This window comes from Aulonocara sp. 'chitande type north' Nkhata Bay, linkage group LG20, assembly GCF_057382095.1.
Source record: "Aulonocara sp. 'chitande type north' Nkhata Bay isolate Kocher_YH1m ecotype deep benthic linkage group LG20, A_spYH_male_GT1.1, whole genome shotgun sequence".
Taxonomy (NCBI): domain Eukaryota; kingdom Metazoa; phylum Chordata; class Actinopteri; order Cichliformes; family Cichlidae; genus Aulonocara; species Aulonocara sp. 'chitande type north' Nkhata Bay.
The window spans coordinates 36,316,770-36,336,912 of record NC_141363.1 but is presented as its reverse complement, the minus strand read 5'-3'; the positions used below and the strand labels follow the sequence as shown (position 1 = coordinate 36,336,912).

The 20,143-nt window shown below is 42.7% G+C and overlaps 1 protein-coding gene across 1 annotated transcript in view; it reads left to right on the top strand.

Annotated features, from left to right (window-relative positions):
• nol4la (nucleolar protein 4-like a) overlaps nucleotides 1-20,143 on the top strand; it is a 35,639-nt gene that overhangs the window by 1,595 nt on the left and 13,901 nt on the right. Inside the window, exons 2-4 of the mRNA XM_086276894.1 lie at nucleotides 11,776-11,931; nucleotides 16,628-16,739; nucleotides 19,023-19,132. Coding sequence (XP_086133020.1) covers nucleotides 11,776-11,931; nucleotides 16,628-16,739; nucleotides 19,023-19,132 — 378 coding nt within the window. The remainder of the gene's footprint in view (nucleotides 1-11,775; nucleotides 11,932-16,627; nucleotides 16,740-19,022; nucleotides 19,133-20,143) is intronic.

Here is a 20,143-nt window from a genome sequence, read left to right as displayed (position 1 = left end):
TCGGGAGGGCAAAGATAGGCTTCTAAAGTACTGAAAGAGGGGGCATTGTAACGAAATGGCACGGCGTGGCAAACAGCCCGAGTGTTTAGTCCCCACTTTTCATTGTCCTGGGCAGGATGCGGATCGGCTAACAGGCATTCGTTGCTCTGGCAACACCTGTGCAGCCCAGGACAGCCCGCCTCTGCCGCATTTTATTCTGTAGTCTACGATCCGACGTTAAGCTCTGTAAGCTCGTCTAAGATTATCTTCAAGAGAAACTCACTGCAGGTAATTTCCACATTTTAGCGGAGAGTATAAGCGGTGCGTAATTGGTGACCACGTGAGGGGCTGTGGCGGAAACAAAAGCGTCTGCTCTGGGCTGATAGCGACATACGCCCACAGTTAGTACTCAGACTTCACTTCTCCGTTCTCCTGGATGATGTGTGGCGATGTTTCGCTTGTAAAATGGAAGTCAGGTCAGTGAAGCTGCAGGTGCTTCAAGGGTTAAGTTTTATTAGGCCTATTTGTCGGACTGGCCAGATAAACATGTGCATGATGAACTGTCAGCCAGTGCCCCAGCAGCTTTTCCTGCACGCGGAAAACAAACACGCTGGCTGTGCTCACGCGCGCGCGCCCATGTCTATGTATGGTGTTTGGGCCTGCTGTGCCAGCACGGAGACAACCACCATTTTAAATAAGCGCCTTCAGGAATAATCTCCCCCACCCGGCCTGCTGGGACAGAGTCTCTCCGGACCTCAAAGAGCAGAAACACATTTCCTGCGAACAAACCGGAGAAGATTCTGGCTCCAGTCAGAGACAGAGTCCTTTGACTTTTAGCTGAATAGCACTGATCCCTCTACAGGTGTTTTACCTGTGTGAATGGACGATTTAGACTACAAAACTCCTCTAATCTCGGCTCAATATTGTGTTTCCCCCCTGAGCAGGAGGGCAGGTGTGATCTGACTCCGCAGGTGCAGATGGTGCCTGAAATGTGATGTTGATGAGCTTTTGTCTGTTTTTTTTTTTGGCCATTTCTAGTTGATACCAGTTTAATATATTGATCAATATAACCTGATCAGCTTTAAAAAAAAAATCCATGTGAAAAGCAGATGAGCTGAAATAAAATCTGAACAAGGCCTTAAAAGTGTGGTTCTTTTTAAAAACAGGGTACCTTAATGTTTACTGGAGAGGAGTGTGCACACTTTTGTAGCTAATATCAGAAGGCAGGGGGAAACCTCCCCCTGACTCAGCTGCACTTGGGAAATTTAAACAACAAACAAAACATCAGCCAACAAAAGCTGCTTCTGATGATGAGTCAGAAGCCACAAATCAACCAATTCATGTGCATGTGACTGCTATAGAAAGCCCGATTTTTGATTCAGCTGGTCTTCGTGGGCTTTATAAATAGGCTGTCCGGTGCCACTGGAAAAGGAACACGCATACACATGTACAAACACGCACACACAATGGTCAGTGCCTGCTCGCAGGGCTGCAGGGCCGGGGACGTATCTCTGGAGCGCGAGCACTGGAAGCCCCTCTGCAGCTGCTCCCAGGGTGTGCCAAGTTTCTGTGTGGGAGCAGGCATGGGGCTAAATGACGGGAGGCTGGGTGGGGGTAGGGATGGTTGGTGGCTGATGTGCAGACAGAGAAGGTCTCTTCTGTGTGTCAGCAAAGCATACAAGGCGGCTTCAGTGTGTGGCAGGACAGAAAGACAGGGCACAGTAGCACAGACTCAGCGCTGATGCCTCTTTTCAAGCCGGGACACAGAATTATTTTCTGTCCTCCTGCTCCTGTTGTCTCGCCCTCTTTCTGCACATCTCAGAGCCCTGCAACTGCTCGGAGAATCCAGCAGCCCTCAGTGTGGAGATGCAACCTCGTTTAGCTCTCATTATGTCCTGATTAGAGGACGCTACAGAGGAGGAGGGGGATAGGACCAGAAACAGACACAGAGATGCACCACAGAATTTTACACAAAATGAGCACAAGCCTCTTCCTGAGTGAAGAAATGGGGCTTAATCGCCCTGTGCATTTCCTTTCAGCTGACATGAGCATTGTACTGAAGAAAATTTTTGAAAAACTGCGAGCTGTTGCTTTTTGTTGCCATGCCTACTGAAAACTGTAAATATCTCTGTTCATGTCTCACGGCTTTGGTGGACATGCTCTCACACAGAGACACACAGAAGTACTTCACATGAAAGGGGCTCGAACTGTGCGCACAGGACATGCTGGCACAGACTGTGAACCAGACAAAATAAGTGTTCATTTAAGCCCATTTAACCGTTTAATAGACAAAAGAGAAACAAACGATGTAAAAACTAAGAGCCTATCAGCAGAAATCAGCATCTAAACAAGCAGAAAACAGTGAAACGTCATCATAGTCAGGATTGTTCTTTCTTTCTTTTTTTTTGTCCAAAGCAGTTGACTTCTGATCAATAAAGCTACAGATTATTGTCTGTCAATCAGCCTTTTCACCTTTTCTTTTAAAGAATTGAATACTTGTCTTTGTCTTTCTGCTTTGGGCTTCTTAAATGTGAGAATTTCCTGCTTTTGTTCTTATTCCACTCATGTCGAGCTTTGCGCTGATAAAAGAAAGAATTTAAAAGGACACAACCTCGAGCCCCTTTCAAGATCTTCTGACATTTTATTGACAAAATCCCACATCAATCAATAGCTGACAATGACAATAAACATTAGTTACAGCCACAAAGTGACAGCACATGATCAAAGGAAGACATGATTACCACAGAAAGAGGTTTTCAGACTGAAGAACTGAATGAAGCTTTATTTCCTAAAATAAGGGTTTGTCTCGGGACGTCCCCACATTGTTAGTCCTTATCCATGTCTCGGAAAATGGGCACTAAATGTTTGCTCCTCGCCCACGTCAGATGGGATGAGGAACATCATCATTATTATCTGATTAATTAGTCCGCGTTTCCCCTGAGAGCCCGTCTTTTGTGGATGGGCCACAGAGTCAAAAGAATACTGGCCCTATTATTCAGCAGCATTTGCATTAATGCTATTTTTTGCATAGAGAGTCTCCAGCGCTTTTGTCCAGCCTTTTTTGTTTCATCCTTCTCTGGCAGCACCTATTAGGAGCAACACATGGGCTCACGCTCGTGGGTTCAAATGGCAAAAGGCTCAGCAGCCCAAACAAGAATCAACGCAGTTGTTCACATCTCGTTCTTCATCAGAGCTGCAGAGAAATTACCCGAGCACCTCTAATAGTGATTTCCCTGTTCCTTTTATTTATTTATTTGTTTTAAAGGTTTTAAAGTGGCTGTTTACCCCCAAATCAAATATCATTATTTTTCCTCTGGCCTGTTTTGTTATTTATCCATCTAGAATGTTTTAGAGTCATCTACCCAGTATTGGAGATATCGAACAGTATAGATGTCTGCCTTGTCTTGAATATAATGAAAGGAAATGGCTCTGTGGTGTTCAAACAGTTTGAATATATATATATAAAACCAACAGCAATGTCTCTTTTCAGAAATCACAACCTGGTGACTAAGAAAAATCAAAAAAACAATAAAAAAAAATCAACAAACCTTTGTGAGGTGGGCAGTTTCACTTTGGGACTACTTTCTTTGTACTAAACTATCCCCACCAATCGTATCACTGCGCACTGATAACAGGCTCCTGCTTGTGACAGGAAGTGCAACATGTTCTTATCCCTGGGTGTAATATAATGCATTTTTGTCACATGTCACCCTGGGTCTTATTATTAAAAACAAGGTGTCCACGGAAATATTGGCAGAAGAGACACACAAAGTCTGCAATAGGAGGGTGGGAGCAGTCTCATAAGTCATTAGGAGACTGGGCTTCTTGTCTTATCGGGTCCTTTCTGTTTTGCACTTCTTCCTTTTTTTACTTGGTGATTGTTGTTCTGTTTTTCACAGCCTTTAACTTTCACTTTGACTCACAGGTTATGTTTAGAGACTGGAAACTGCTTGGTTACATTGAGTAAAAGATCCAAGTTTGGGGTAAAATGCATCTCTGCATGTTGAAAAATGACTAAATCGGAACACAAACGTCCAAGGACACCCTGTGTATTGAATGCCCATTAGCTGGCTGCAAACATCCTATTGTTTGTGGGTGCAGTTCGAAAGAAAATAGTTCCTATATGAAACTGTTAGGGTTAGGCTCAAACTAAGAGACAGGGAAGAAGTCCGAACAGGAGATTTTTGTAAATAAAAAATGATTTATTGCGAATAAACTAACAAAACACAAAGACCGAAGATGGTTGGTAGAAGGTGGAAGCAGGAGAGAGATCCTGGGACAGATTTTATCACTCCAGGAAGGCCTAGGCATTAGCTGCAATAGCTGACGACCCTCCGAGCATTTCATGTCACTGTTCTTTCCTGTTGGAGCGCCAAACGAGACGTCACAACTGCTGGCATGGTGCACTTTAGTGACATTTTGATTGTTGTGCACCAGGCTGGAGGCATTTCTATGATATATCAATCAGATGACGGAGAGGGAAATTGCTTGAACGTTTAGAAAAGATAACAAGGAAAAAAAGGAAGATTATAGTTATGGTGTCATAATGTGAACCAGAAATGACGAATGCATCAGCTGTAAACCCGCTTAAGTCAACTGTTGTACAAGATAGTCAAAGGGCTTTCACACTGGGTCATAATTTCTGGGAAGAGACGTTGCTGCTGAGTGTTTCGATTCCCATTTAGTACCGTTATAGCCAAGGAAACGCAGATCGTCTGCATGTATAAAATAACACAACAGGAGCTGAGGTGATTCTTCTTTTAGCAGCTGAGCATTTGAACTTCCGAGCCCATGCTTTGCTCCTAAGAGGGGCTGAACAAAAAAAAACTGCCCTCAAAGCTGGAGATGTGTCTCATTGGGGTCTTCTTTGTTAAACAGGAGTCAATTAAAGATCCATAAAGAGTATATTTATGGCAGCATTTGTTCATGTGGTTATCTCAGACTTTGCTGCGTTACTGTGACTTACTGTAAACGGGTGACAAAATCCATACTGTGCGCGAGCGTGTGTGCTCGTACAAAGAGGGGGTCGCTGATCGCATGCTCTGTGTTTCCTCCCTTCAGCACCCTCTCTGTTGCCATGGAGAGACCGTTCTTTGCTTTCCCATAGGAGGAGAAATTAACACCATTTTTAACTGGCCCAGGGGCCTCCCCCCTGTGTGGGAGATAGTCTGAGTTGTGCTCTGCGCACACACACAGCCTTAAAGACGGCAATAATCTCCCTACCACACCGTTGCTGTCATTTTTAATACCTTTGCAAGGCCAACGTTTAACGAACTGGGACAGCATGATAATAGCCTGAAAACGGTTAAATGGACTCTGGGATGTGATGATGTATGTGCGAGTCATTTACATACCATTTTAAGTCAGTGACTGAAACGTCAACAGTGCCAGTCTGCTGGGGGCCAGAGGGACCGTCTGTGTCTCCGGCTTGGTGGGATATTGGGGATGTCACACACTCTATCAAATAATGTTCATCATGGGAGCAGCCGAGAGGGACGAGCACACACCGAGACACACACACACCCACACACACGGAGACGTCGGACAGAGGGGTTGAGCTCGGTGCACCTAATGTGGATTTAATGACGGGCCTTTATGAAATGAAGCAGACAGGAGAGGATGATAGTGAAAAGAAAAGAAATAGAAGGGGAGGGGGGCGTTTTATATTATAAAAATGGGGACAGTGTTGAGGTAAGAGTTTCTTTTATCCCAGTTTTTTTCCATGACAAACCTTTGTCTTGCGGTGTTGTCCCCATGACACACATACAGGCGCAGGAGGAACAAGGATTGGCCCATTTATGTACCCATTAGCCAGCTGATAGATTTACAGAGGGGAGATGGGACTTTAAAAGATGACCTGTTGTCACATCTGCCTTGAGATCATCTGAGTCATGAGTACTGTTGACACAGCCATCTCCCTGTGTTCTGGGTACACACACATGTAAACAGACACACACATAAAAGCACCTGAGCACATATCCCTGCACCATCAATTTACGCTACTAATTGTGCAACAATCCTGCAAAATAGAAGTTGCATTTCACTTTAAATGGGACCTATTATGCAGTTCCCTTTTTTGCCTGTCGCTAAAGTGGATTTCTTTTTTAAATAATGAGTTTTAAATAAGGAGGTCAGTGTATGTGCAACCATCCCGTGAGCCTAAAAGCTTATAACACTCGGGTTTAACACACCTGCTGTTTACACTGTAATATTCTGCTTGAGAGGGGCAGCCAATTAGAAGAAAGATGACTTAAAAGGAGTGGAGAGGCAAAAGCTGCAATTCTTCTGGTGGCCACTTGAGGCTTAATTCCAACAGTGAGTCAATATGCATAGACTTCAATGTTAAAACCATGTTTACAGCCTGGTGAAAAATATTTTGGACTTTGTGGATAGTTATCCCTATTTTTAAGAAAAGAGTCAGGCAGCTGGAGAGTCGTAAGCCTTAAAAATAGGGGCTGTTTGGCTGTTTTAACAGGTTTTAGCTAAGTTTACTCTCCAAATAGGACCTCTGAACCTCTTTTTTGTGCCTTTGGCGCCTTTTGAAGCATTTTAATCAAATTATAAATCAAATAGTATGACTTAGTGTGCAGTGTATACAATCCTCAAAGTCTCTTTTTGTATTTTATTAGTCTGTTGAATTAGCACCCCACCATTTTATCCAAGCAAGGTCACTTTTCGCTCAGAAAAACAACATGGTGGTTGCCAAAGTGATAACATGAGAGAAGAGAAAACAGTGGAGATCATCACAGCAGCTACATCTGTCTTTTATCTACAGTCTATTGTCTCAGGCAGTGGTTAAACCCAGCGACACCAGGACCCGGACTGAGAATAAGGCTTATTTTAAACTGTGAATCATGCAAAGCTGCACAGAGCTGGAAACCTGCAGGTTCACTTTAATTAGATTTCTGATTTTCAGATTTCGGCCTGTCCCACTCGTGTTTATCTGGTCGGCCATGGAGCTAATTTCTTGTGTGATACATCTCTTCTATCTTTGGCGGCCTGTCTTTGTGACCCAGCTGCTTCCCCTGAACCTCCCCCCACCTCCTCCTCTCTTCCTCCTCCTCCTGACCTGCCTGTGTGCAGGACTGCTCCTCTCTCCCCTCGGCGACTCTCGGCTACAGTTGGTGTGTGCGTGTGTGTGTGCGCGTGTGTATGTGTGCGCGCGACTGCCAGCGGGGGTGGGGGCAGTCGACTCAACCCCTCCAGTCTCCTAGCAACAGAGCGGTTTGGTGCGGGACAGGGGGAGGCGCAGGGGATGGGGGCTGGTTGTACAGTGACTGGGGAGAGCAAAGTCCTATGGGATTACAAAGATGGAGGGAAGGAGGAAAGGCGAAGAAGGAGGGTGAGAGTTTTGCTGTGTTGTTGCCGATTAGGGATGCTGACATGTCTCCTTTGCGCTTTAGAGCGGCATGTTGCTGAAGAGACCAAATATCTACAGCTCTGCTCAACAGCTGTTCTCCTCAGAGATGCTTCAGCTCTGCCCGGTAGACATATATACTGCGCTTAAACACACACTGAGAGCAGGCTGTGGTTAGAGGTGAATGTTTAACTCTCTGTTGACTAAGAAAAACCCAACTCATTGACGCAGGGAAGCCCCGAGAAGGGGCCTTCATGAAGCAGGAAATGCACTTTTAGCTCAGTGCTCTCACCAAAAACTGTATATAAAAGAGAGCTACAGCCACTGTGGGATCCTTTGGTTTCTGAAGCCCAGCTTTGAAGCCTCAGTTTTAGTACTTCGGCCAACGTTATGTTGTTTTTTTTAAAACTCGAATGAGACACATTTGGGGAAGAAGGTGGAGTGCGCCGTTATCAGCTTGGTTAGTAATTAAACAGCTATAAACTGTAGGGATGCAAAACAGAGACGCAGATGCCTGCTAATAAACACTAAACAGCATAAAAAAAAGAAAAAAAAATCCAGCTTAACTCACCAAACTGGAGCACAGACTTCTTGGAATGGCTTTGGGGAAAATAAATCATAGAGGAGGCCAGATTATTTGACATATAAAGGCATCAACACCACAAAGATGGTAAACAAGTCCAGTTCAGGGATTTAGGTTAGTAGAAGTGACGCTGAGCAGGCTGATAAAACTGTCCGCAGCACTCACTAAGCAAACTTTACGTTTAAGGCAAGTCAAATGCAGGAGATATAAAAACAGTTACCTTACTTTATTTGTTATAAACTCAGTAATAGAACTGTGTAGACGCTTTGATACCAGGCTGTAAACTGGTTTATTTCGTTTTACCATGGGTCTGTTTGAAGGTTGAAACCAGCCTCAAGTGGCCACTACAGGAACTGCAGTTTTTTATGTTGATTTCATTTATTCATTAATCTATTTTTTACCTTTTAACATTTAGTAGTTAAAGTTACTTTCAGCAGCTCTATTATTCGCAACAGCTCATCAAAGTGGATATCCCTGCAGGTCTCAGCCAGCAGATTTTTTTTTTTATCAAGTAATCTCTTTTTCCTCCTTCTGCCTAAATTTTGGCGTTTTGGCTGTCACCGTTTTGGTTCTTTGAAATCAGAGGTGATGACGAGGGCTGACGTAGTTCTGCCATCTAGCACAGCCGCTTTATTTCCCATTTGGACTCTAATGGACACCACTTTTTACAAGATGAACATTCACAGAACCTTAAACACGGGAAAGAATTAATAAACTCAAACTAAGCAACAGCCGAGATCATAGATCAAGTGAGGAGTCATTTATTTATTTTTTAATACATGAGTCGCCCCCTGGTGGCCATTAGAAAGAATGTGTTTCACTTTGCAGACGATGTATTTTTGACATACAGTCGCCTAGTTTTTCATGATGAGGCTGACAGCACAGGCCCCCAGGTACAGTTTCTTACTTATCTATTTTTATATATAGACAGATAGACTTAATGTATGGGAATATTAAGTAAATTGCGACATTACAGCCGCTTTAAAATAGACACACTTTCAATAACAACAACAAAAGCTTGGAAAGTAAAAAGTAGAATATTTCAATAAAAGTGAAGAAACAAATAAAACTAGCCCAACATATAATTTAAAATAAACACAACAAAATAATAATGTCTCCATATTTATTTAACAAGTTTAACAAACAGATCAGAAAGAGAGAAAATAATAGATGCAAAAAAACAAACAAACAAACAAACAAATGTTGGTTATGGTTCAGGCTCATGCAGCAGGTCTGACTGTGATGATCTGCAATATTTTCTGCGTGTGATTCTTTCAGGTCAGAGAAAACGCTCCCAGCAGAATATCCGGTGAGTGCTGTGGATATTTTGCAGTAGCAGAATTCAGTGCAGGATGCAGCAGTGGTGTGGGTGCACTGCACACCCCACAGTTGTGTGAGATTATCCAAATCCAGCGTGAATGGGCCGACACCATTGTCCCAAACAGCAGCAGCAGCAGCAGCAGCTTCAGTGGTGGCGGTGGCGGTGGTGGTGGTGATGTCACCAGGGGAAAGATGATGATACCTCCAAGTGCGATAGATTACAGCTGTGATGATGAGGCGGAGGATCGCTATTATTTCATTTATTATCATTACATTTAGCCCATGCTGACAGGGGAGAGTGGAGGGAGAGAGAAAGAGAGGGAGAGGAGGGCCGGATTAAAACAAACCCGCTCTGTGAGCTGGTTTTAGTTGCCATGGCAACGATCATTACCTCGCACTTGGGAGAGCAGGAGCAAGGAGAGAGAGGATGAGGAGGAGGGGAGACGGGACGGAGGTATGGGATGAAGAGATGCAAGCAGGAGAGAGGACGCAGTTGGGGGAAAACAAAAAAAAAAGAAGAAAAAAAAGGAAATGTCAGATCCCAGGAAGTGTGCAAAAATGTCACAGGAGAGAGAGAGGAGGAGGAGGAGGTGGGGTGTGCGGGGGAGTGTGATTCCTCGATGCCAGGGGGACAACTTTTTGAACTCGGGACCCTCCTCTCACTCAAACACGAAAAGATCACTCCCCAGCTAGAACCCAATCTCCAGGAAATGTCAGAGAGCCCGTCTCGTATTTGCCTGGAAGAGGTGGAGAAAAAAAAAAAACTAATTAAACGTCCAGATCCATTTGTTCCATTTTACGCTCGCTGGAGGACTTTGCGTTCAAAAATATCAGCAGGTGCTCGGCTGTAACGACAAAATCTGGTGAAAATGCAAAGTGTTGAGTGTTCTGTATGAAGGTGTTGTTTAGAGGGGAAGATAAGGAGGAAGGGGTGGGGGTGTAGGTGGGGGGTGGGGGGGGGAAGGAGAGGAAAGCCCCATGTGGTGCTGCGGATGGAGGCCGTTGTCCTGGCGATCCTACTTCTATGGTGTGTCACATGACCCTTTGCCCAGCACACCTGCCCGAGAGAAATCAGTGGCAGTTTCTATGGCGACAGGGTCAGCAGTACGGGAGGCAGGATGGCTGCCAGAGGTGGTGGTAGGAGGGACTGTTGGTCTTGTACAGTGTTATTTTTAAACATAGCAGAGATGAGGTGATGGTTGCAGACCCAGCCGGGGCCCAAACTTCTCCACCTAACGGAGACATTTAAAGACTGCAGGAGGTGAGCTGGACAGGGTTTTTTTTTTTAATTTTAAACTGGGGACAGAAAGCAAGTCAGAGTGGGCCCATCAGAAATCTGAAATAAATAGCAAACCAACGTGCTTTACAAAATGGAATATTTGTAGGTTTGAATGATTTTTTCTTTACTTACAGTTATGTGGGAAAATAAGTAAAATCTGAAATGAAAATCCGTTAAGTGCTATTGCACATATTTCATAAGCCCATCTTTTTACAAACAGCCTATGTATTGCATTAAAACATAAAAACCCATGTATGCACACAATTTTATAGCCAACTTACCTAATTTATTATTTATTCAAACTATGACAAGAAGGAAAAATCCTTTTAATCCTAGTTTTCACCTTTGCTCAAAGCTTCCCACCCATGCTCATTAAATTAAATTCCTATGAATATTCTTTTCCAAAGCCCGACGACACTTCAAAAACATTTTAATTGTTCTGATGGTTTTAATTGTGGGCAGACCTCCTGCCTCCATAACCGTTTATTAGGAGACGTGGCTGCCTCGTTAACGATATCTTGGCTAAATTAAAGCACAGGATTTAACCCCGTAGCGATGGAGATGGCAGTGACTTAAAATCAGTGTCTCACACCTCCTTTGTTCTAAGTTCAGCTTTGCGAGGACTTAGAAAGTAGAGAATGTACTGAACTTTAAACTTTATGGATCTACTGTATTGGCGTCAGACCCGCCTTTTCTCCAACAATATCCATAATTGGTTGCTTTCATGCAAGAACACAAATTTATGGTGGGCCCTAGGTCGGCCTATCAAATTTCAGGCGGTGTAGAGCCAACCAAGTATCCCTGTTCATAGCCACACCTCTGCACACTTCCAGCTTTGTAGAAGACTCTCCAGAAGGAATGGGGCTGTATGGTGCTGCAGTTCATAAATGTAAATTTCTTGGGGTAAACATGGTTTGGCCAGCAATTCTCATCATGTGCTGTGTTTTCAACAGTGTGGATGGTTCATCTGAGGATGTAGATGGGCCATACTCACAGACTTTCAGCATCCTTCCTAAATCCACGAGGGCTTAGGCATGTCCTGCTATTAAACTGTCAAGTGGATTTTGAAGACTTGAAACACCTTTTTCTGTGACGTTAAACACAAGGGTGCAGTGCAGCTCTAGTTGTCCCTTGGACGATGCTCAAATCATTCTGTCGTTCATTTAAGTTCCTTGTGTGCCGTGAAGACAGTAAAATGTAAAATAAGAAGTCCTGAAGCTTGACTACATAATAAACTCCTGTCTCTCTGTGTTTTAGTGTTCTGATGGAAATTCAACCCAGGAGAACTCCTCCCTGAAGCGCGTAGCCGTGGTTGAAGACTTCTTTGACATAATCTACGCCATGCATGTGGAGATGGGCGCCGATCCCGGCAGAGCACCCAAACATGCAGGCCAAAAGAAGACCTACAAAGCGGTGAGTAAACACAACCAGGTGCCTGCAAGGTGCAAGTAATCATGCTGCTCCTTGCTGATAGTGTGTGGGCTGACAGTAACAGCAGCCAAATATTATATGAAGTCAATATAAACTCGGCAGTATTAACATCATATTTTATTTCCTCTTGTCTCCTCTGTTTCCTTACGACGAGCAGTAGTGCTGCTGCCTGTGGTGGGAAACAGGAGAGTGAGCATATTCAGCTCAGAAAAATGAGAGGTTGTTCACATGTTGAAGTTTGCAAGCTCCCAAAAATTTTATTAACAGAAATATGTTTATAAGATTCACCGTGCTTATCTTTAGAAGTATTTTAAAAGCTATAAAGACAAAGTGCAGCTGAGACCAATGTGTTTAGTTTTTATTTTAAATATTTGGTCAGTGAGTTTTGGATTATTCAAATTTTGACCACCAACATCAACAAAATTCGTCCTCTGGGGAAAAATTATGCTGAGACATGCAACATTCCTTTCACTAGCTGTAACAGGAGTAATAAGATTACATCTTCCAACATGTCCTGGAGCTGAAAGATCCCACGTCAACGAGCCTTACACCAAATACACAAACAGCAGAGTCTCATTGCAGCTGGTTCTTGTGCAAATTCATGAAGTGAGGAATTTGCCAGTTTTCAGAGCCAAAAAATCCCATTTTTAATGCTGAGGCTGGTGGAGGTGCATTCATTTAGACACTTTAACATGTAACTGATACACTGCTTCGTCTCTAATATACTTCAGTTTTTATTTATTGTTCGATCAGGATTAGGGTTTAAAAGGAATCTGTTCACTTAAAAAAAGAGTTCTTCTGCAGAATTAAACACACATTGAACAGCTCAATTTTCTGAGGGTTTCGACCCATCGCGAGATGACAACACTGCACATTTTACATGAATTTATTCACAACGCTGTCAGAGATAATTACCTTAACAAATTGTCTGTGTTTCCGTGGGTGGACATGTTAAAACGACCCTTTCATGTTGTTGTTTATGAACATATAAAACATAAAGAAGCTTATATGATATATACCTGAACATCTTCCCATCCAACGTCACTTTAATTCATGAAATTTTGTACAAGCATTTGTAGTTTCAGATACTCCTGTTTCTGCATCATTGTGCAGCACACTTGTTTGATGATTGACACATTCACTGGGACTGATGTACTACTTTGCCTTTTACATTCAAGATGAGTTATTTAACAGTAAAAAGATACTAAAAAAACCCCCAAATGTAGCATCAGTGCCTTCTAAAAACCTGCAGCTAGCAGGCATTGGCATAGCGATTGATATACAGTTGTGGTCAAAAGTTTACATACACTTGTAAAGAATATAATATAATGGCTCTACCGAGTGTCCCGTTATTTCTAAAACTCTGATTTTTCTCTGATAGAGTGATTGGAACAGATACTTCTTTGTCACAAAAAACATTCATGAAGTTTGGTTCTTTAATGACTTTATTATGGGTTAACAGAAAAAAGTGATCACATTTGCTGGGTCAAAAATATACATACAGCAACATGAATTAGCAATTTTGGTGACTTACAAAGTTGTCAGTGAACTGAGCTTCATAGCATGGCCTCTTAACTTCTTGTGAGTGATTATGAGTGACTACAGCTGCTGACTTCTCTTAGGCCAGTTAAATAGGGCTCATTGGATACAAACGCCCACAAACGCTACAATGGGAAAGTCAAAGGAGCTTAGCATGGATCTGAAAAAGCGAATTATTAACTTGAACAAGTCAGGAAAGTCACTTGGGGCCATTTCAAAGCAGCTGCATGTCCCAAGAGCAACAGTGCAAACAATTGTTTGTAAGTATAAAGTGCATGGCACTGTTTCGTCACTGCCAAGATCAGGAAGAAAACGCAAGCTATCACCTGCTGCTGAGAGAAAATTGGTCAGGAGGGTGAAGAGTCAACCAAGAATCACCAAAAAGCAGATCTGCCAAGAATTAGAAGCTGCTGGAACACAGGTGTTATTGTCCACAGTCATACGTGTTTTGCATCTCCATGGACTGAGAGGCTGCCGTGCAAGAAGGAAGCCCTAGTTCCAAAAGCGGCACCTTAAGGTTCGACTGAAGTTTGCTGCTGATCACATGGACAAAGATAAGACCTTCTGGAGGAAAGTTCTGTGGTCAGACGAAACAAAAATCGAGCTTTTTGGCCACAATGCCCAGCGATATGTTTGGAGGAGAAAAGGTGAGGCCTTTAACCCCAAGAACACCATGCCTACAATCAAGCATGGTGGTGGGAGTATTATGCTGTGGGGCTGTTTTGCTGCCAATGGAACTGGTGCTTTACAGAGAGTAAATGGGACAATGAAGAAGGAGGATTACCTTCACATTCTTCAACATAACCTAAAATCATCAGCACGAAGGTTGGGTCTTGGGCACAGTTGGGTGTTCCAACAGGACAATGATCCCAAACACACATCAAAAGTGGTAAAGGAATGGCTAAGTCAGGCTAGAATAAGGGTTTTAGAATGGCCTTCCCCAAAGTCCTGACTTAAACCCCATTGAAAACATGTGGACAATGCTGAAGAAACAAGTCCATGTCAGAAAGCCATCAAATTTAACTGAACTGCACTAATTCTGTCAAGAGGAGTGGTCAAAGATTCAACCAGAAGCTTGTGGATGGCTACCAAAAGCGCCTAATTGAAGTGAAAATGGCTAAGGGACATGTAACCAAATATTAGCATTGCTGTATGTATATTTTTGACCCAGCAGATGTGATCACTTTTTTCTGTTAACCCATAATAAAGTCATAAAAGAACCAAACTTCATGAATGTTTTTTGTGACAAAGAAGTATCTGTTCCAATCACTCTATCAGAGAAAAATTAGAGTTTTAGAAATAACGGGACACTCGGTAGAGCCATTATATTATATTCTTTACAAGTGTATGTAAACTTTTGACCACAACTGTACTCTCTAAACTGTAGCCGAGTAGGCGTCCGTAAAGCGTTACAAACGTGTTTTTTCTCTTATAGCATCGACGTACTCGTAATCCACTACACAGCCATGATTTCTGAATGGAAACGCACAAATTTTCACTCAAGCCTGCCTGCATTTAGTTTGCAATATCTGACTGTGATTGGTGTGCTTTTTAACATTTGAAACTCGTTGTGATTCTGAGAAAACAATACAAATAAAGATCTAAAATCTAGATATAATCTCCCTCCACTGGTGAAAAACTGTGAGGCCTGCAAGTGTAACTTTTCTACCACTGTGATTAAACTACTTGGGAAGATGTAGAGCACTTCATGTAGCTGTACTGGGTAATGTGAACTCATTTGTGCGTGAAAAGTATGAAAATGCACAATTCATAATAAAGTTTCTTCAAAGGAAAAAATAAATCCGTGCCTAATGCAGAAGTATTGTGCATTAGGCTAGCTCTAGCAGCTGTAATTTTTATCCAAAGTTAATAATCATCTGTCTGTTTCTCACCTGAATATTTGCCTGTGGAAGCTCTTGGAAATATTGCGTAACTAAAAACAGATTTTTTTGGGAGACTATAAAAAGCGTGTTGACAACCTCTCTTTTCCTTTGTGTGAAATGTGGCCCACAGTTGCAGAGAGCTTAAAATAATCCCAATGTGATTAGTGGATTTGAAAAGAAGAGGCAACAAGTGAGGTCTTTGTAGGGGGTCCCAGACTCTGATCATCCACATGGCTAAAAGCAGGAGAATCAAAGAAGGCCAAATTTTGTGAGTCTGGGAATCATAATATATATATATATATATATATATATATATATTTTTTAGCTTTAAGTAAACAAAGTCGATGCGGGGATCAAACCACAAATGTTTTTTTCTGCCACATTATTCATCCTTTTAGAACAAAGAGCTTCTGTTAGTTTCTGCTGCAGACTGAGGTGTGGTCTCGGGCCGTGTAAGCTGTCCTGACAAAATGAGGGGCTTTGTCTGCAGCCATAGAGGTGCAGCGGCAGCATTTATGGCTGGGTGGGTGGATGGGGGGGTTAGCAGGACACTGGTACCCCTCCTCTTCTGCCATCCCCCCCAGGAATAAAAAAAAAGTCATAAAGCCAGTTCCTCTTGCCCCGTAGAGAGGTCCTGTCATGTCTCATAGAGTGTACCCTTTTGAGCAGGCAGCATCACTGGGGCCGGGCATAATATGGAACTGTCACTGTGGCCTTCTGGGACGTGCACGCTCCTCTGGGTGGCCTTTCCCTCTCAGCTGCCTCTAGGGGCCGTGAGGGGTGGTGGGCACCCCCACTGCCTCTCCATGGTCACGTGAAGGTTGCATTTTACAGGGAAACGCCAGAGGGGGTGAGGAGGGGAGGGTGGCATGGCAGCAGTGGGGACAAACAGGGAAGGAAGGCTGAACATGAGAGGAGAGGTGTAGATATGAGTTAGCTGCTCCCCAGAGAACAGGAAGAGAAAGGGAATCGGAAAAGATGAGCACCACTTGTGTTTTACGGTATCAAAGCAGGAGTACGGAGGGGGGCTGCAGCTGGAATTAGGCCATCCAAAAGCACCAGCGATCGCCTAGAGGGAGGATTCCTCCTCATGCCATGTCGAGATAACACATAATCACTGACCCCATGCTTTCACACATGCATAGAGGAATTTAAAAAACAAACCAAAAAAAAAACACCTGCACACAGTTTGAGTTCAGCCACAGCCTGAGCCAAATCTGCTAACCCAGTGTCCTCCGCTTGCTACCCCGGCACAGATTGCAGAGACCTACGCCTTCCTGCCCAGAGAGGCGGTGACTCGGTTCCTAATGAGCTGTGGAGAGTGTCAGAAGAGGATGCACATTAACCCCAGCACTGCTGAGTTCAAAGGTAAAGGCACACACTAACCCAGAGACATCATTAACTGATGCACTATTTTTGAGATCAACCTTTAAGAGTTGTTAATGCTGAGATGCTTTGACACACTGACATGGAAAAGAGCTAATTACTATCACGTGATCATGATATTCTTAGATATACTGTGTTTTATCACATAGGACAGAGATAAGATAGAGGGGGTTGGCATCTGGATGACAGAAATTATGCTACATTGTCCTGTCAGACACTAAATATGAGCTGATATGATCTGAGGGATTTGTACTTTGAAGAGTTTTGAATCAAACCCTCATTAATAAAACATATGTGTGTATCCATCACTGACATGATGTAACAAAGACTCAAGAGGGCCGGCTCTCTGGGACCGTACACAGCCTCTAAAATGATCACAGAGTTCCTCTAGTGGTCGGTGTGGAGACTGCAGGCACCTTGCCAGACACATTGTTTGGTTTCTGGTGTTAACTACAGCAGAGACTTGGATTTCTTTTGCAGGGTATTGAAGCAACTCTGCTGTACACAAAGCATTTGTCTGCACGATTAACTGAGAGCTTTTAGAACTTCTCCACAGAGGGATTCAGCAAAGGGAGAAAAGCCAGTCCAGTCTTTGTGCTAGTTCTTCAAAACTATAAGAAAAAGAGATGATAGACAGATAAAAGAGGGGGGTTCACTGTATTAGACAATGTATAAAATGAAAAGACATTAAGAAGGGGTCAGAGTAAAAGGTGACAAATTATATTAAAAGAAACTGAACAAGACCCGAGGCTGTTTCTAGCCAGAATAGCATAACTGTAATGAAAATGGATATTAATAAACACCAATAAACTTTATTTTTTAAGCCCCAGAAAGCTGTCACTCACTAAGTATGACAAATGATGTTAAAACTAACTCGTGTACAGAAAGATAGTAGTTTTTCTGTTTTAAAATATTCCAAATTCCAGCAGGTGAGTTGTATTTTCGGAAACCGTGCACTTTTGTTGTGTTTTATTTTTCTTTCTCAAGTTTTATAGTTGTTTAGCTAAATAAATACTCTTTCAAGAGACAGACACTAATTGCTAGTACTGCAAACTGCAGTTGTTTATGTGCTGATCTCATTTCTGTTGTAGTTTTTGAGAATGTGGTAGTGTTACAGCTGACTGCATTACATCGTGAGGTTCTTCTGCTTTGACGTCCACGCTAGAGCATCACAGACAGAGATATAAAATCACAGAATCTGAGCTGACCCAGTGTAAATACAAGGATCTATCGCGCTTTTCTCTGATACAGTTAGAATGGTAGATGTTCATATTAAATATGGCCGAATTTTTAAATCTTAAGTATGCTGTATGCACAAGTAATCTCTGTGAGCCAGAAGCTAACGTTCTAGACTCCTCTAAACACTCTGTTACTCACAGTTTTTTCTACTCTTGGCTCTCTATGATGTAATTGAGAGGGAAGATCCCTAATATGGTCATCTCAGCGACACTTTCCAGTTGTAGCTTTGAACTGAAACACCCCTTAAGTCAGTCTTCCAATTCAGAAAGTCAGAGCAGTCCCACCAACCCGAACTTAAAAATGTAAGATGGCAGCAATTCACATAAACGGCGGTAAAACTCTAAAAGAAGTCATCTGTACAGCCACTGATGTGTGTTTGTGACTCGCTAAATAAGCCATACACAGAGCACTGATAAGGCTCTATCCATGAACGTACTTTATCTGTGTTTTTAAGCACAAAAAACCCCCAAAACAACAGTGATGCTAGTGATGAATGAATGGCTGTACCTTGCTAAGCAGCATTTGCTTTTTCAAATTTGCTACTGGAACGCTCTCAACTAGAAGTAACGTCATTTCCAGCTCTGAAATTAAACCTCTGAGTGAAATGAAACACAACAACAAGTCTGCCCGTGAATGCAGAAGCTCCACCCACCCAGTGTTCAAACAAACTGCTGCGAGGGGCAACCAATCAGAAGAAAGCTAGTTAAAGGAGTGGAGAACTAAAATAGCAAAGTCAATATACTTCAAGTACCCCAAGAGTGATGTATTAACATGGGCTCAGTAGTAACTCATTAATGAATATTTTATAATGTGATCACATATTTTATATTTCAAAGTAGCAAGTAAGTAAATGTAGTGGAATAACTAATAATTAGTGTATAAATATTAAATAGTATAAATATTAAAGCACCTCAATATTATAATTACAGCAGCAACACAATTATAATAATGACTAGGTTACCTTAATTCATGCTTGTACTGTAATTACACAATAAACTGTATGTTTGTTATGCTTTCCTTCACCAGAGAACGACAGACCGACCTCGCTGGTCCCGGACCTCATCGATTACAACATGCCTCTAACTGCCACCTACCTGAAACAAATGAAACTGCAGTGCATGACTGCCACTGAAAGGGTAAGTGCCTCTCTCTCTAAGTGGATCTTTGTGAGGTGTGGGCAGAGATAAAAGCTTTTCCACCCCAGGTATAATTGCACCGACTGCACGAGTCACCTCGTTATTTTCTTTAGAGGCAGCAGGGAGACATGCTCTGTACGGGGAAAATAGGACGTAATACGAAACAATCAGAGGGGGGAGCAGCCCAGTGTGAAATGAGGATTAGTAAATCTGTGGTGACGTCATGTGAGAGACCACTCCCATGTGTAGCTGTGACAGAAACACTCGGGAACTGCTGCCACTAAAGTGCAGGGAGCGGCACTTGATGCTGATAATGTAGACCTCACTCACGCATAATTAGGATTATCCGGAACAATGACCCAGACTGTGATTCGCAGGTGAGTACAAATTAACAAACGCTCAGACTGTTGGTCGCATCTGTGCGCAGACAAGAGTGTGAGCAGGCCAATAATTTAATTATTAACCATCACAGAGGTTTATTTCAGCGTTGTAGTAATTTGTTCCATATCTGTGCAGCACTGGTTTTGGAGCTCAGAGCAGCAGCTGTTTCATAATGCAGCAGATCACAAGTAAATTCACGACTGTGTGTTTAGTCTGTTGGAGCTTCACTTCTCAGCTGCCTGCATGTTGTTTTGCAGAACTTTGTTGGCTGCTAACATTCATCTCTCACTTTCTGTCTGGTAAAGAAACAAACGGCAGATGTAATGAGTGAAAGAACATGCGGCAAAACCAAGTCTTTGATTTGTTTTCCACCCTTTTCATCTCACTGTTGTGCTCTTAAAGAGGCCATTTTGGTTTGTCACAGGCCTTCAAATATAAACAGAAAGTCAATGGTCTGCCATTAAATAGTATTCTAGGTGTGTTTCTTAATTGTTAAGTTGGTAAAATAGAAGATATTTTGGGTTGAGGTTGAGATATTTGCTCCAAAGACAAATAGATTTTTTTTTGCAGATCTCTGCAGATTTCTGTCCATCTTAAGACAAACATCTGCAAGCTTTCATCTGCACTGTA